A 16371-nucleotide genomic window follows, 5' to 3' on the forward strand; every position below is an offset into this window, starting at 1 on the left:
TCTCTGCCTGTCATTCTGACCTCTCCTCCTCCCCCGTTGACCTCGCAGTCCCCAATCTGTCATTAGCGGCACACCCCTTGGCACATCTTGGGAGGGAATTTATTGAAGGAAGAGAGGTCCACTAGCCAGCCAGCCAGCTAGGAAAAGCTAGGCTGCCTTCGGAAATCTTATCGCCTAAGGTTTTCCACCACCAAGCAGCCTAGCTTAGCCCGGGGCTTGTTAGAGCTAAGCTGGGTCAGAACACGGCTCATCCTTGGAGGGGAGACCTGGAGGTCCAGGGCGGCCGGTCAGAGGCAGGCGAGGGCAACCCCCCTCGGCATGGCTAGCCCAGCCTCAGCAGCTAAGCAGTCGGCCGTGGTTTGTGCTTGGATGGGAGACCACATGGCATCCTGGGGCGATACCTTGCTGAGGTTTGGGAGGCTGCATGCTCAACCCCGTATGCCAGCACTTGGGCTTTCTTCTGGAGACGCAAATCCTGCATCCTTCCCCCACCAATTAAAACTGGGGCTGCACAGAGACTGCGACAGGAGCTAGCTCAAGGGTCCCCGATCTTTTTGCCCCTTTGGAATTCCTGCACAGCGTGATGGACACACTTCTGGGCAAGGGGTGGGTGTGCATCAGAACAGCACCGCCCAGGTGGCACAGTCGTGCACCATTATGGCTTGGCCATCGGGCCCTGATCCACAGCTCCAGGGACCAGGAGCCAAAGGTGCACACGCTCCTTCTGCCCTGAATGTTTCGGGTGAAGGCATCTCCCTGCTGTGTGGCCATTCAGCACACAAGGAGATAGTGAGAGGAGAAGGAGGGTTGGTGCACCGGTAGGTGATATTTTTCTGCAAAGCCTGGAAGAAAGTTTGCAGAAAAATAGGGATTAAAATACAAACAAACCCACCCATTCAAAGGTTAAGCCTAGAACCATAGAGATGCTTCCTACTTCTTCTAAGATCACAGTGGCCATTTGGGGGCTGCTAAGCTACCCACAGGGCTGACAATTCCACGCCCCCCCTTTATTTATTAAATTTATATTATGCACCGTCCTCCCATGCAGCTACGCTCGTGTCAGGCTGGTGGCGGTGCAATATAAATAAATAATAAATAAATATTATTTAGACTCACGGGCAGTCTTCAAGCAAAGGTTGGATACACACTTTTCTTGGATGCTTTAGGGTGCTTAGGGCTGATCCTGCGTTGAGCAGGGGGTTGGACTAGATGGCCTGTATGGCCCCTTCCAACTCTATGATTCTGTGGATGCTTTAGGATGCTTAGGGCTGATCCTGCGTTGAGCAGGGGGTTGGGCTAGATGGCCTCCATGGCCCCTTCCCCCTCTAGGATTCTATAAATAAGGCTGAAAAAAGTAAGAGGCAGGAGAAACCGAAGTTGGCGTGTGTGCAAGGGGAGAAACACGGAAGATGAGGAAGAAGAAGGCCAAAAAGGCCAAAGCTGAGAGTGAGCTAAGATTGGCCAGGGAAGCCCATTGTAACAAGAAAAGATTTTTCAGTTACGTGAGGAGCAAACGTAAAGTAAAGGAGGCAATAGGCCCGCTGTTGGGTGCAGATGGACAAACTCTAACGAAAGATGCAGAGAAAGCAGAAAGGCTTAGTGCCTATTTTACATCAGTTTTTTCCCACAGGTCAAAGTGTTTAGGCACATCTAGAGATGGCTGTAGCCAAAGGATAGTGTCTGGGTGGCAGGTTAACATGGATAGAGAGGTTGTCGAGAGGCATTTAGCTGCACTGGATGAGTTCAAATCCCCTGGTCCAGATGAAATGCACCCGAGAGCACTCAAAGAATTTTCCAGAGAACTTGCACAGCCCTTGTCCATCATCTTTGGAACCTCTTTAAGGACTGGAGATGTCCCGGGGGACTGGAAAAGAGCAAACGTTATTCCGATCTTCAAAAAAGGGAGGAAGGATGACCCGGGAAACTACAGACCAGTGAGTCTGACCTCTGTTGTGGGGAAGATAATGGAGCAGATATTAAAGGGAGCGATCTGCAAACATCTGGAGGACAATTTGGTGATCCAAGGAAGTCAGCATGGATTTGTCTCCAACAGGTCCTGCCAGACCAACCTAGTTTCTTTTTTTGACCAAGTAACAGGTTTGCTGGATCGGGGAAATTCGGTTGATGTCATTTACTTGGATTTTAGTAAAGCTTTTGACAAGGTTCCCCATGATGTTCTGATGGATAAGTTGAAGGACTGCAATCTGGATTTTCAGATAGTTAGGTGGATAGGGAATTGGTTAGAGAACCGCACTCAAAGAGTTGTTGTCAATGGTGTTTCATCAGACTGGAGAGAGGTGAGTAGCGGGGTACCTCAGGGCTCGGTGCTCGGCCCGGTACTTTTTAACATATTTATTAATGATCTAGATGAGGGGGTGGAGGGACTACTCATCAAGTTAGCAGATGACACCAAATTGGGAGGACTGGCAAATACTCCTGAAGATAGAGACAGAGTTCAACGAGATCTGAACACAATGGAAAAATGGGCAAATGAGAACAAGATGCAATTTAATAAAGATAAGTGTAAAGTTCTGCATCTGGGTCAGAAAAATGAAAAGCATGCCTACTGGATGGGGGATACGCTTCTAGGTAGCACTGTGTGTGAACGAGACCTTGGGGTACTTGTGGATTGTAAACTAAACATGAGCAGGCAGTGTGATGCAGCGGTAAAAAAGGCAAATGCCATTTTGGGCTGTATCAACAGAGGCATCACATCAAAATCACAAGATGTCATAGTCCCATTGTATATGGCACTGGTCAGACCACACCTGGAGTACTGTGTGCAGTTCTGGAGGCCTCACTTCAAGAAGGACGTAGATAAAATTGAAAGGGTACAGAGGAGAGCGACGAAGATGATCTGGGGCCAAGGGACCAAGCCCTATGAAGATAGGTTGAGGGACTTGGGAATGTTCAGCCTGGAGAAAAGGAGGTTGAGAGGGGACATGATAGCCCTCTTTAAGTATTTGAAAGGTTGTCACTTGGAGGAGGGCAGGATGCTGTTTCTGTTGGCTGCAGAGGAGAGGACACGCAGTAATGGGTTTAAACTTCAAGTACAACGATATAGGCTAGATATCAGGAAAAAGTTTTTCACAGTCAGAGTAGTTCAGCAGTGGAATAGGCTGCCTAAGGAGGTGGTGAGCTCCCCCTCACTGGCAGTCTTCAAGCAAAGGTTGGATACACACTTTTCTTGGATGCTTTAGGATGCTTAGGGCTAATCCTGCGTTGAGCAGGGGGTTGGACTAGATGGCCTGTATGGCCCCTTCCAACTCTATGATTCTATGATTCTAAGAACAGAAAAAGGAGGCCAAGGGAGGAGCAGAGAGAGGGAAGGAGAGAGAACGGGGAAAGACCAGGAGGAGTCAAAGAGGCAGAGAGGGAAAATGAAATGACAATTATTCCCACCACCACCCAGTCCCCTCAGGTCCTCCACTGTGTCTGTTTACAAACTGGGAATTCCATGTTTAAATAATCCCACTGGAGTTTGAGAGGCCAGGAAAGGGCTTGTGGAGGAGTCCGGGATTTCTGCCCTCTCCTCTCTTTGGGAGGAAACAGAACGAGATGGGAACAATTCGCTGCCCCCGTCAAGGGAGTCTAGCGGGCGAGAACAGTAACCCGGGAGGGAAAGTGTGAGAAGTTCCTCTTTTATTTTTAAAAGACAGCCTTTTATTCGTGAATCCTGGCATATTGCGGAGTCAACACTGATTACTCGGAAAGAGACCGGGCTTCCGGTGCTCCTAAACACGTGGTGATCATCTACGACACGGGAAGGGATCTCCTAAGGAAGGGATCTCGCCCCAGGGAGACTTCTTTCTCACCAAGGCTGAAGCCGACCCCCAGGTCCGAGTTCTGAGCCCCGCTGCCCAGCTGCTGCTTCCGGGCGAGGGGCGGGTGCACGGTGGCGGGGGGCCGAGCCCGACTGCGCCTCACTCCTTCAGAAAGAAGTGCATCTTGTCGTTGATATTCTTGCGTTGGGGGTTGAGGCGCTTGAGGATCTGGGCCAGGACGTTGACCGTCTGCTCGCTGCTCAGGCCCGTCTTCTTGGTCTGGAACTTCTTCAGCAGGTCCTTGGTGGTCATGGGCTTCCGGGTCAAGTAGCGCCGTACGGCATCCTCCGTCAGCTGCACGTCCCTGCAAAGCGCAAAGGCACGGCTGCAGGCAGGACACGCACAGGGGGCTCCCGCCTGCCCGCTTACAGCAGGAAGTCCTCTGGGCAGTTGTGTACCTTGCCCACCCATGCAAACGTGACTGGCGGGCAGAAACTGGGACTGTAAGAAGCTACCCACACCCCCGAAAGAACACCCCGTTCTTTGAATCCCAACCAGGTCCCTAGCTGGTGGGATGAGCCCAGCTGGAGCTTGCAGAGTCCCAAGCGCTGGCAGGCTTCACTTACCCACTGCTGGGTGTTGACTTTCCCGACTGCGGCTGGGGGGTGGATTTCCCCGAGGAGGCCGCCTGGGACCCAGCATCCAGTTTGAGCCTCTTGGCCGTAGGGGGCTCGCTGGATCCTGCTTGCCGTTTGCCTGTTGCAAGGAAGCAGAGAAACCCATCTGAGAACCTTTACAGCAGGGGTGCCCATAACTATCTTTCTCCCTGGCAGGGGGGTCTGAGAACTGGGACACGCTGAGAAGGGGACTGAGAATGGGGCCAACTCAGGGAGTGGGAAGGTCTTGTGGAAGAGACAAAAGTTTTATGATAATGCAACACTCAGGACAATGGTACCCCCAGGGCTTAACAGAGATAGCGGGTTCTTATGTCACTACACATGTGAAGTCGCTCGGTTCTGGCATGTTTGTTAACTATCCTGATTTGCTGCCATTCACAGGTCTTACCAACGGCTTTAAATGGCCACAAGCCAGTATTCTTGAGTGGCGGTATATAAATATGATTATAAATAAATATGACTAAATAAATAATCCAATCTTAGCTGTACACAGCATATATATCTTGGCTCCAATTAGCCCTTCCTAGCAACTCCCTCCCTCTGTATAAAGGTTCCAATGTATCAGACGAAGCCAGAATTAAACTTGGTTGGTCTTAGAGGTGCCCCTGGACACAGACCTTGTTCCCAATATCTGCGGCTGTGCTTTAGGTAGGACTTTGCTGTCATTTCTTCGGCCAGCAGCAGGAAGCGAGGCCAAGGGCAGCAGAGAGGACTGGGGGGCCAGGATAAAAGGGCACAACACTTCTGACACCCTTGGCAGTACCTTGCTCCAGTTTGGTGGCTGCCGCCCGCAGGGTCGAGGAGGTGCTGCCCATGTCCACGGTGGGCGTCCCCGGACGGCTGTTGCCCTGGGAGCTGCTGGCAGAGCCCTTCCTCTCCTTCTTCGGAGGCGTCTTTTTCTTCTGCAGAGCAAGGCTCCATTAAGGTCCCCTCTCACTGCCAGGCAGACTGATTTCTTCCCCTGATCCCTTGTCCTCCTCTCCCAGGGGGATCACAAGCAGCTCACACAGTTCTCCCCCCTCCTCCATTTTTATCTCCACAGCAATCCTGTGAGGTGGCCAGCAAGCTAGCAGGGTAAAAATGTGGATTCTAACGCGGGTCTCTTGGCTTCCAGCCCGACACTCTATCCCACACCGGGGGCAGGTGGGACACGGGTTCCACGATGCGGGAGAGGCGGGATATAAATCAAACCATAAAGTAAACAAATAAATAAGCATTTGGGACAGACTCCCGAGACCACCCACTCCAGTCAAAGACAAATTCTGCTTCTCCATGGTGACCTTCACACATCCCTGCTGGCAAAACCAACATTTCCGCTTCTGCAGGGGACCCTCCCTGGGTGGCAGAGGGCATCTGTGTCAGTTGGCAGCTGAACAGCTGGATTCGAGTCCAGGAGCACCTTGGAACCAAAAGGAGGTCTAAGCTTTCAAGCTTTCAAGAGGCAAAGCTTGTATCTGACGAAGGGAGCTCTGACTCTCAAAAGTTCATTCCCTCAAATCTTGTGGCAACCAGAACTCAAATCCAGCTGCACTGCTGGGATTGTACAGGAGCAAAGTGGTCAGCACTCGAACTCAGCTCTGGGGCCTCCATGCATCGACAAAGGAGAGAGCCAACGTGGCACAGTGGTTAAAAGTGTCTGACAAAGATCTGGGGGACCCAGGTTTGAATCATCACTCTGCCACAGAAGCTTGAAAAGTTTTTTTTAAGCAATCACTGCATGTAGTGAACAGGCTTCTCAGGGAGACAAGCAACAGCCTGAGCAGGAATGTTTCTACTTGCAGGAAAGTTCTTCTCCACCAGAGAGGGATCACTCAGTCAGTGTTCCTCCCGCACCTGGAAGCCAAACAGGAGCAAGCTCATCCTGCACATGGAGAAGCTGAGCCCCACACCAAGACTACCCCCCCACGGGCAGCATTACCGTCATGAAGAGCGCAGAAGCCGCCTCGCTTTCAATGTCGCTGTCTTCCGAGGTCTCAGACTCGTCGCTGGTGTCTGAAAAGTAGACCCAACGTCAGAGAAGCCAAGTAGCCCCCCCAACCCAACCCTCTGTGCCCCATAGGGGCCAAAGCCCAGGGGCCCTCAGGAGGTCCAGCAGTGGGGCCAGAACTCCAGAAGCCCTCCCACTGTGGCCCCCCAAGCACCAACAACACAGAACATCCCTGCCTCAGGCATAAGAACAGAAGAGAAGCCCTGTTGGATCAGGCCAGAGGCCCCTCCAGCCCAACACTCTGTGTCACGCAGTGGCCAAAGCCCAGGGACCATCAGGAGGTCCAGCAGTGGGGCCAGAACCCCAGAAGCACCTCTCCCCCACCCCATTGCTCCCCAAGCAGCAAACCGACAGAGCACCCCTGCCCCAGACAGAGAGTTCCCTCTAGGCCAGGGGTAGTCAAACTGCGGCCCTCCAGATGTCCATGGACTACAATTCCCAGGAGCCCCTGCCAGCGAATGCCCATGGGAATTGCAGTCCATGGACATCTGGCGGGCCGCAGTTTGACTACCCCTGCTCTAGGCCTTCTGGCTATGAACCATCATGGATTTCAGCTCAACAAAATCCCAGTCTGGCATGGCTGCCTTCACAAAGACCGGCCACTCCCAAGGCCCATACAAGGACTCTGCAGGACCACCCGGCCTCTGGAAGGGCCAGCTCCTGCCTCCCATCATGGCCCTTCCTGGCCCTTCCACCATCACTCACGGGGAGAAGGAAGAGGCGACGCAGGGCGCTCCCTCTCCTCCCTGCAGGAACGGCTCAAACACCTCTGAATACATCTTCACAGCCAGGAGGACTAGAAACCTGACTCATTCTCACTAAAAGGCTGAGAGGACATACCCAGGGAAGCGGGATGGCAGACCTTTTAGTGCCCCCTCCCCGCCCTTCCCCTCCCCTCCGGCCGCCTGCTCGACCCACCTTTCTTCTTCTTCTTGTCCTGTGGAGTGGGGGCCTTCTTCTCCTCTTCCTCCTCCTCCTTCTCCTCGGCCGGCTTCTCCTCCTCACTGTCTTCGCTGCTTTCGCTGGCTTCGTCTATCCCTGCAGGGCGACCAGGGGTCCCGTCACCCACCTGGAGCTGGGGAGACTCAACCCGCCCCCCAGAGTTTGTTCTGTGCGACTTGGGCGTGGGAAACGTGGAATTGCCCACCAGAACTCCTTCCCCTGAGGGCTTCTCCCTTGGGTGATGTAGCAAGCCTGCAGGGTGCTTTCAGCTGCTCTCACTCTGCACGGTGTGCTCAGCCACAAAGCTCTCCAAGCAGGGAGAACGGCTGTCTCCGCCAGAGCCCCCTTCTGGCCCCCCAGCCCTCGGCTGGTCTGTTTATTTCTAGCTATTTAGAGCCTGCCATGATCTGGATTCTCCGCTTGTCAGCGAGAAGCCATCTCTGGTTTGGGGGGGCTGACCTTTTGGGATGTCTTCCTCCTTGGTCACTTTGGGCTTGCCTGCCATGTCCTCCATGGAACTGCTGCAATGAAACCAAGCAGAGACGACCCGTCAGCCGAAGATGAATGAACAGAAAGACATTTCCAAGCTGGCGATGGCAAAAAGCTTTATTCAGAAAGAGTTCCTAAGTATAAAGCCTCGTTTTCGTATTTTACTTTCTCAGTAGACTTATTTCTTAATCGGGTTTTTTTCAGGGATACAAACAAAGTCTTCAACCCACTACCTAATTCTTATATTTTATTATGTACCTTATACTTTATACTTTAAGCCATATAATTTGGGTCTATTAGTATCAAAGGTCCATAAAGCTAACTAACCTTCCAGATTTATGCTAGGGAAGCTTGAAGAAAAATTGCCAGGAAAACATTTTTTTTTCCTAAGCAAATGTATGAAGCTGCCTTATACTGAACCACTGTCTTATTATGAGGGATTGAGCCTGGGACCTTCTGCCTGCCAAGCAGAGGCTCTGCCACTGAGCCAGGGTCTCAGGCCAAGGTCTTTCCCATCCCCTCCTGCCTGGTCCTTTTAACTGGAGATGCCAGGGATTGAACCTGGGACCTACTGCCTGCCAAGCAGAGGCTCTGCCCCTGAGCCAGGGTCTCAGGCCAAGGTCTTTCCCATCCCCTCCTGCCTGGTCCTTCTAACTGGAGATGCTGGGGATTGAACCTGGGACCTTCTGCCTGCCAAGCAGAGGCTCTGCCCCTGAGCTGCAGCCCCCCTCCCTTTTAAACTAGTTCCTAAAGGGAGATGTGGAGAGTAGCCTAAATGCGGAGGGGGAAGCTGTACTTGTTCTCCTCCGAAGCTGGGAAGCCCACCTTGACCCATCGGACATGTAGTCCACCTCCTGGCCCTCGAAGTCCCCGTCGTCGCTGTCCTCAAAGGCCTCATCGTCCGATCCCTTCTTTTTCTTCTTCTTCTTCTTGTTCTGCGGGGCTCCCTTCTTGGGCTTGGCCGGCTTCTCACCTGCAGAACGGCACAGAGCCTTGTTTCCCTCTCTCACCTCGGCCCGAGCGGAGACACCGTGAGCAGCACCTGCAGAACTCTCTGGCACAGGTTGCCCAAAATGCCGTCTCCCCAGGCAACTCTTTGGAAACAGAGAAGGATGTGGGGAGAGGGGGGGAGAGGGTCCAACCAGGGCACTCTCTAGCCCTAGAAGCAAGAGCCGAGAAACCTGGAAGAGCCCTGTTCTGAAAGGGCTCTAGAAAGAGCCCGAGTGCGAAAGGTGGCTCAACTGTGTCTCCCGACAGCATGAGGAGGCCTAAAGCCACGGCTAGACTGCAGACGGCCCATTATGTTCCCTTTGGGGCATCCCTGGGAGGCTTGGCCAAGCAGGGGACGTTTCGCCAGAACACCCCAGCGAGGGAGGACGGGAGGCCCAGTGTGGGGCCGCACAGGAGCCCCTCAGAGCCCAGGCCCCTCATGGGGGGGGTGGGGGGTGTTTCTGCCCACCCCTCCCCGGCCCCCTGCCCCTCCCCCGCACCGTCAGCCTCGCTCATCTCGCTTTCGTCCGAGCTCATCTCCAGCTCTTCTTCCAGGTCGTGGATCCGGAGTTCGCTGCTTTTCTTCTTGCTCTTCTTCTCCTTCTCCTCCTCCTCCTCCTCGCCTTGGTTCTTCAGCCGCCGCTGCTGCATGATGCTGAAGTGGTTCAAGACCTTGTTCCGCCTGCAAAGGAGGATCGGGGGCGGGGGGCGGGGGGGGGATATTCAGCTGGCCCTCCAGCAGCTGCCCTGGGCGCCGGACTTACGGTTGTGCGCTTCGGTGGCCGAAGCGGCCGTTCCGGCCCGAAGCAGCCAGCACATGCTGGCTGCTTCGGGCTGGAACGGCCGCTTCAGCCGCCGAAGTGCACAACCCAATTCTGGATCGGGTTCAAGGTCTTGCCGTTGACCTTTAAGGCCCTGCAGGGTCTGAAGAGCCCCGTACTCTGCAGACGGTTGAGGCCATGGGGCAGTTCCCCTGTTAGTCGTTCTGAGGACGTATCTCCCATACGAAGATCTCCAACATCGAGATTGTTATATTAGATCTACTGGATTGGCTCCCCACTCTCTTGGAATGTTACTTTCCCACACAGGGCAAACTGGGAAACTGGGATTAGAACTGTGACCACGGCCGCTTGTGTGTTGCATGATGTATGACGCATGATGTAATTTGGGGGTATTATTGTGTTTTAGCTGTGATGTTGTAAACCGCCACGAGACCAAATTGGGGAACAGCGGTCTAAAAACTCAATAAACTTGTTGGTGGCCCCTGTCCTCAACCTTTTTGGCCCTGGCTCCAAGCTGGTGGAGAGAGCTGCCGGTTGAACCCTGGGCCCTGACAGAGCTGTTAGAGATGGCACCCTTCCACCTTGAGGCCAGGCCTGGTCCCCCAGCTGGCTACACGCGGGGCGGGGAATCAAACCCGGCTCGACAGATGAGAGGCTGATGCTCCTAACCACGGCACCCCGCTGGCTGCTGGTTCAGAAGCAGCGGCTTCAGCCTTCGTTGGCCAAAGTGTGAGGACTTGGGGGGCAGGAAGGAAGGAACACCCTGGGGGGGGGGGCCCACTCACTCACCGCTCCCACTCCTCTTCCGCCTCCTCCGCGGTCAGGGTGCGGTGCTTGGCGATGGGCGTGAAGTTGTACCAGGTGTTGACGGGGAAGGCTTCGAAAGCACCGTCGGCGCACTGGGTGAAGATGTAGTAGGAGGTGTTTTCGGTCACGCCCCCCTTCTTCACCCCCTTGAACCTGAGCCAAAAGAAACCGCGTCAGAGGTCCTCGCTTTGGGACGGGGGGAGAAAATTCCCCTCCAGGAATGTCCAGCTGGGATGGCAACACAAAATCTTCCCCAACTTTTTATCTGCTGTTCACCAAGAAAATTGCTCCTGGGTTCTAGTTCTTGCATGACTACAGGAAAGCTGGAAGACGCACAGACTCTGAATCCGGAACTGGTGCACAAACCTTCCTGACCTTATTATCTAAGCAGGGTCGGCCTTGGTTCATGTTTGGAGGGGAGACCACTGAGGAAGTCCAGGTTGTCCTGCAGAGGCAGGGAAGGACAGACCACCTGCTTGTTTTTTGCCGGGACCTGGAGGACCCAGCCTAGCCTGGCCTCATCGAATCTCAGAAGCTCAGCTGGTCAGCCTTGGTTCGTGCTAGGAAGGGAGACCACCAATGAAGCCCACGGGCCACCTCTGACTGCCTCTCACCTTGAGAAACCCTTGAGGGGTCAGCACCAGTCAGCTGCGATTTGGCTGCATTTCCCAGAAACATTTTGAAGTCCCACGTTCACCAGCTTCATCTCCAACTCAACCTTCAGCCTGGTGGGGCCTGGCATTTGGGAAGATTACCTGCCCTCGACCACTGCCAGGGCCTGGTGGGATGAGCTCCTGGAGGAGCTGAGGGCCCTGCAGGAGCTTCTTCAGTTCCACAGGGCCTGGAACACAGAACCTTTCTGCCAGGTGTTTGGTTGAGGCCCTGTGGAGGAAGATCTGGCCCCTCCTCTGACACCTTTGTCCTCCTTGGCACCCTGTCCTTGCATCTCCCCAAGCATTTTGTGGCAGCTTGGTAAGGGGGTGGGGCTGGAGGGTGAGCGGGGAATTGTATTTTTTAATTTTGCTGTGAGCCACTGCGGGCAAGCTGCCTGGGAGCGGCAGCATAAAAGCCAAACAAACAGACAAACAAATTAAAGCACGCAGTTTAAATAGAACCAAGAGCTTTAATGACACCAATTAGAGCCCTAAGCTGGTCTCCTCAGAAGCAAGCCCTGTGTTATTCAATGGCACTTACTCCCAGGAAAGAGTCCTTGGGATGGTTGACAAAGCCGGAGAAACGGCCCCCAGGAGAGCAAGGAGAAGCGAGAGCAACCCGTTAAGGCCAGGCCAGGCCCAAGGGCTCACCTGCGGCCGGCCTTGCCGTTGACTTTCAGGAGCCAGGGCTGGTCCTCCACCTTGAACTCCTTCAGGACGATGCCGTATTTCTTCCGGCGGGCCTCCTCGCGCAGCTTGCGGTTGAACTCGCTGCCGGCTCCCGACTCCGGCATCTCCTCCTCTTGGTAGATCTTCTTGTTGCTCAGATCTCGCTCCATCTTGGCCTGGGGAGGGAAAGAGGGTGCAGAGGAGAAGGCGGCCACCGTGGGAAGGATGCCGCCACCTGCCTGCTGATCTCCAAGTTCCGGGAGCAAATGGGAGTTCCCCATAATCCTTCCAGCCTGAAGCAAGGAGGGCAGAGGCAGCATCTCAGAGAGGCCAAGGCGCTCTTCCGCCTGCAGAGCAAGCAACAGGGACCTACCTGGTGCCAGGTGGCAAAGCTGACTTTGTCAGCAGCGTTGAAGGCCATGATGTTATACTTTTTGGAGGTGTTCCTGCGGGCAGAGGGAGAAAGAAAATCAGCCGCAAGCCAGGAGATGCAGGCAGGTGCAAAACTGGAAAACTCTACCTGAGAGGAGGGGCCCTGGCTCCGTGGCAGACCATCTACTTGGAGAGCAGGAGGCCCCAAGTTCTGTCCCCGGCATCTCCCCTGGCTCAGTGGCAGAGCCTCTGCTTGACATGTAGGAGGTCTCAGGTTCAATCCCCAGCATCTCTAGCTGAAAGGACCAGGCAGGAGGGGATGGGAAGGACCTTGGCAGGAGACCCTGGCTTAGTGGCAGAGCCTCTGCTTGGCCTGCGGAAGGTCCCAGGTTCAATCCCCGGCATCTCCAGTTAGAAGGACCAGGCAGGAGGGGATGGGAAAGACCTTGGCCTGAGACCCTGGCTCAGTGGCAGAGCTTCTGCTTGGCAGGCAGGAGGTCCCAGGTTCAATCCCCGGCCTCTCCAGTTAGAAGGACCAGGCAGGAGGGGATGGGGAAGACCTTGGCCTGAGACCCTGGCTCAGTGGCAGAGCCCCTGCTTGGCAGGCAGAAGGTCCCAGGTTCAATCCCCGGCATCTCCAGTTAGAAGGACCAGGCAGGAGGGGATGGGAAAGACCTTGGCCTGAGACCCTGGCTCAGTGGCAGAGCCTCTGCTTGGCAGGCAGAAGGTCCCAGGTTCAATCCCCAGTGGCATCTCCAGCCAAAAGGACCAGGCAGGAGGGGATGGGAAAGACCTTGGCCTGAGACCCTGGCTCAGTGGCAGAGCCTCTGCTTGGCAGGCAGAAGGTCCCAGGTTCAATCCCCAGTGGCATCTTCAGTCAAAAGGACCAGGCAGGAGGGGATGGGAAGGACCTTGGCAGGAGACCCTGGCTTAGTGGCAGAGCCTCTGCTTGGCCTGCGGAAGGTCCCAGGTTCAATCCCCGGCGTCTCCAGTTAGAAGGACCAGGCAGGAGGGGATGGGAAAGACCTTGGCCTGAGACCCTGGCTCAGTGGCAGAGCCTCTGCTTGGCAGGCAGAAGATCCCAGGTTCAATCCCCGGCATCTCCAGTTAGAAGGACCAGGCAGGAGGGGATGGGAAAGACCTTGGCCTGAGACCCTGGCTCAGTGGCAGAGCCTCTGCTTGGCAGGCAGAAGATCCCAGGTTCAATCCCCGGCATCTCCAGTTAGAAGGACCAGGCAGGAGGGGATGGCAAAGACCTTGGCCTGAGACCCTGGCTCAGTGGCAGAGCCTCTGCTTGGCAGGCAGAAGATCCCAGGTTCAATCCCCGGCATCTCCAGTTAGAAGGACCAGGCAGGAGGGGATGGGAAAGACCTTGGCCTGAGACCCTGGCTCAGTGGCAGAGCCTCTGCTTGGCAGGCAGAAGATCCCAGGTTCAATCCCCGGCATCTCCAGTTAGAAGGACCAGGCAGGAGGGGATGGCAAAGACCTTGGCCTGAGACCCTGGCTTAGTGGCAGAGCCTCTGCTTGGCCTGCGGAAGGTCCCAGGTTCAATCCCCGGCGTCTCCAGTTAGAAGGACCAGGCAGGAGGGGATGGGAAAGACCTTGGCCTGAGACCCTGGCTCAGTGGCAGAGCCTCTGCTTGGCAGGCAGAAAGGCCCAGGTTCAACCCTTGACATCTCCAGACACAAGAACAAGGAAGTAGATGATGTGGACGATCTCAGGCTGAGACCCTCCGGAGCCACTGCTGTAAGCACAGACATCACGGACTTTCATGGACCAAGGGTCCGGTCCAGCATAGGAAGCTTCATGCGTTAACAAGGAAGAAGCATACGTACTTCGGCACACGGACCACATATTCAGTCACCGTCTGGCTGCTGGTTCCCTACAGAAAAAGAAGAAAAGAGGTGGACGATATAAATGCCAGAGCACGCAAGGGAAGGCCAAGGCTCCCCTCTCAGCCCCCGCAGACGCCAGAGTGACCGGCAGGCATTAATAACATCATCAGAAGAGGCCTGCTGGATCAGACCAGAGAAGGTCCATCTGGCTCAAGCCTCCTGTCTCATACTGTGGCTCACGTTTCTCTGGATGGCCAAGAACAGGGCGGAGGCTTCCTGCGGAGGTGGCCTCCTGCTCCGGCATTCAGAGGTTTTGTGGCTCTGAGCGTGGAGGTTCCTCTCAGTCGCCATGGCTGGTAGCCGCTGGCAGACCTCTCCCCCACGAATCTGCCTCTTCTTCCTCTATGGCCATCTAGGGCTGTGGCCATCACTCCATCCTCTGGCAGCCAATTCCAGATTTCAATCACTGTGCAAAAGGAGTATTTCCTCTGGTCCGTCCTTAGCCTCCTGCCCCTCGGCCTCTTTGGATGTCCTCAAGTATTTTGGGAGAGGGAGGAAAATGTCTCTCTCCACCACAGGCATAATTTTATCAACGTCAAGCGTGTCCCTCTTTTGTTATTTCTTTTCTAAATGGAACCCCCCCCCCCGCAATATCTCCTCCGCCTTGGTTGCCCTCCCCTAGACTTTGCCCAGCCCAGTTTTGAGAGATGGTGGCCAGAACTGTACAAATAAGGCTGCACCAGAGATCTGCCTGGAAAGATCGTATTACTAGAAGGCGACACGTTCCACAGGAGCAACAGGGATTCCTTTTAACCAGCATGAGTCTTTCTGTGCAAAAAGCAACCACCACGTCAAGCAGCAAAGAGCTCTGTGCCTGAGCCCCAGCAGGATGAGAACTCACCAAAGAGGTCATTTCTGGGCCAGGACGGTCGGTCGGTGTCTCCGGGGCAGAGCCTCTGCACAAGTACCAAACGGAGAAGCGGAGGGGAGCCGGATCCGGTCTGCACAGAGACATGAGCATCAGAAGCAATCAGGGGAGAGGAGGGCGAGGATTAATAATGCTGGGGGCAAGCAGAGGGTTGCCAGCCTCCAGGTGGGGCCTGGAGATGTCCCAGAATCACAACTGATATCTAAATGACAGGGACAATTTGAGCTGCCAGCCTCCAGATAGGACCGGGAGATCGTCCAGATTCATGAGCCCCCAGACTACAGCAGTTTCCCTTGGGGTTGCCAACCTCCAGGTAAGACCAGGGGATCTTCTAGATTCATGATGGACCTCCAGCCTACAGTGATCAGTTCCCTCTGGTGTTGCCAACCACTAGCTAGGAGCAAATCTTCCACATTCATGATGACTCTGCAGACTACAGAGTTGCCAAGCTCCAGGTGGAGGCCCGGTGTTCTCCTAGAATTACAGCTGCTCTCCAGACTACACAGCTCAGTTCCCCTGGATGAAAATTACTTTCCCCGGGAGAGAATGCTGAAGGGGAAGAGCTCCTAGGCATGTGCAGAGTGCCTTTCCCCGGGAGAGAATGCTGAAGGGGAAGAGCTCCTAGGCATGTGCAGAGTGCCTTTCCCCAGGACAGAACGCTGAAGGGGAAGAGCTCCTAGGCATATGCAGAGTGCCTTTCCCCGGGAGAGAATGCTGAAGGGGAAGAGCTCCTAGGCATGTGCAGAGTGCCTTTCCCCGGGAGAGAATGCTGAAGGGGAAGAGTTCCTAGGCATGTGCAGAGTGCCTTTCCCCGGGAGAGAATGCTGAAGGGGAAGAGCTCCTAGGCATGTGCAGAGTGCCTTTCCCCGGGAGAGAATGCTGAAGGGGAAGAGCTCCTAGGCATGTGCAGAGTGCCTTTCCCCGGGACAGAAAGCTGAAGGGGAAAAGCTCCTAGGCATGTGCAGAGTGCAGTTCCTTGGCTAAGCCCGGGCCGGGGGTGGGGGGAGAAAGGAGAGCTCGTGGCCGCCGCACCTGACCTAACCTGGCCTCGGGGAGGGCGCTCGAACACCTGAGCCCTTCTTGCCCTCGATGGGCGCAGCCAGCTTCGCCTTCCGCTTCCGCCCCGGTAGTCCCGCCTCTCCTGCGTCCCTCCAACTACGCATGCGTCGAAGCCCGCCTTTGGCCGGCAAGTCTTCAGGAGTTCCGGAATCCGGACCTCGCCTGCATGGTCTTCCAGTACGCATGCGTCGAAACCCGACTGGGGTTGAAGAGTCACAGTCTTTATGACTCCGCTCCATCAATTCCGGTTCCCGTTTACAACGAACGAAGCTCCCCCCACGTGCGTGGCCAAGAAGACTTGCTGCATGGCAGGCAGATGTTCGGCCGGTGGGGAGAGCACAGAGAGGCTGTCCTAGTCCTCCCGAAAGCGGATTTCCTCCAGGAATGCCTTTGTGTCAGGCAGACATAGGCGTGCCA

The 16371-nt window shown here is 55.0% G+C and overlaps 1 protein-coding gene across 2 annotated transcripts; it reads right to left on the reverse strand.

Moving 5' to 3' along the window:
- Nucleotides 1–3640: 3640 nt before the first annotated feature.
- GTF2F1 (general transcription factor IIF subunit 1) lies at nt 3641–16087 on the reverse strand. Of its 2 annotated transcripts, none has more exons than XM_077329833.1 (14): nt 15938–16087; nt 14869–14968; nt 13968–14014; nt 12134–12206; nt 11743–11936; nt 10421–10591; nt 9350–9531; nt 8685–8832; nt 7830–7891; nt 7347–7466; nt 6360–6433; nt 5205–5343; nt 4391–4520; nt 3641–4128 (listed from the first exon to the last, which is right to left on the reverse strand). In XM_077329833.1, the coding sequence occupies exons 2-14, from the start codon at nt 14878–14880 to the stop codon at nt 3924–3926; spliced, it is 1557 nt and encodes a 518-aa protein (XP_077185948.1). In that variant the 5' UTR covers nt 14881–14968; nt 15938–16087; the 3' UTR covers nt 3641–3923. The 2 variants fall into 2 exon arrangements, with proteins under 2 accessions (XP_077185948.1, XP_077185949.1); XM_077329834.1 differs by having other exon boundaries at nt 15928–16044.
- Nucleotides 16088–16371: the final 284 nt, after the last annotated feature.

This window comes from Paroedura picta, chromosome 3, assembly GCF_049243985.1.
Source record: "Paroedura picta isolate Pp20150507F chromosome 3, Ppicta_v3.0, whole genome shotgun sequence".
Classification (NCBI taxonomy): Eukaryota; Metazoa; Chordata; class Lepidosauria; order Squamata; family Gekkonidae; genus Paroedura; species Paroedura picta.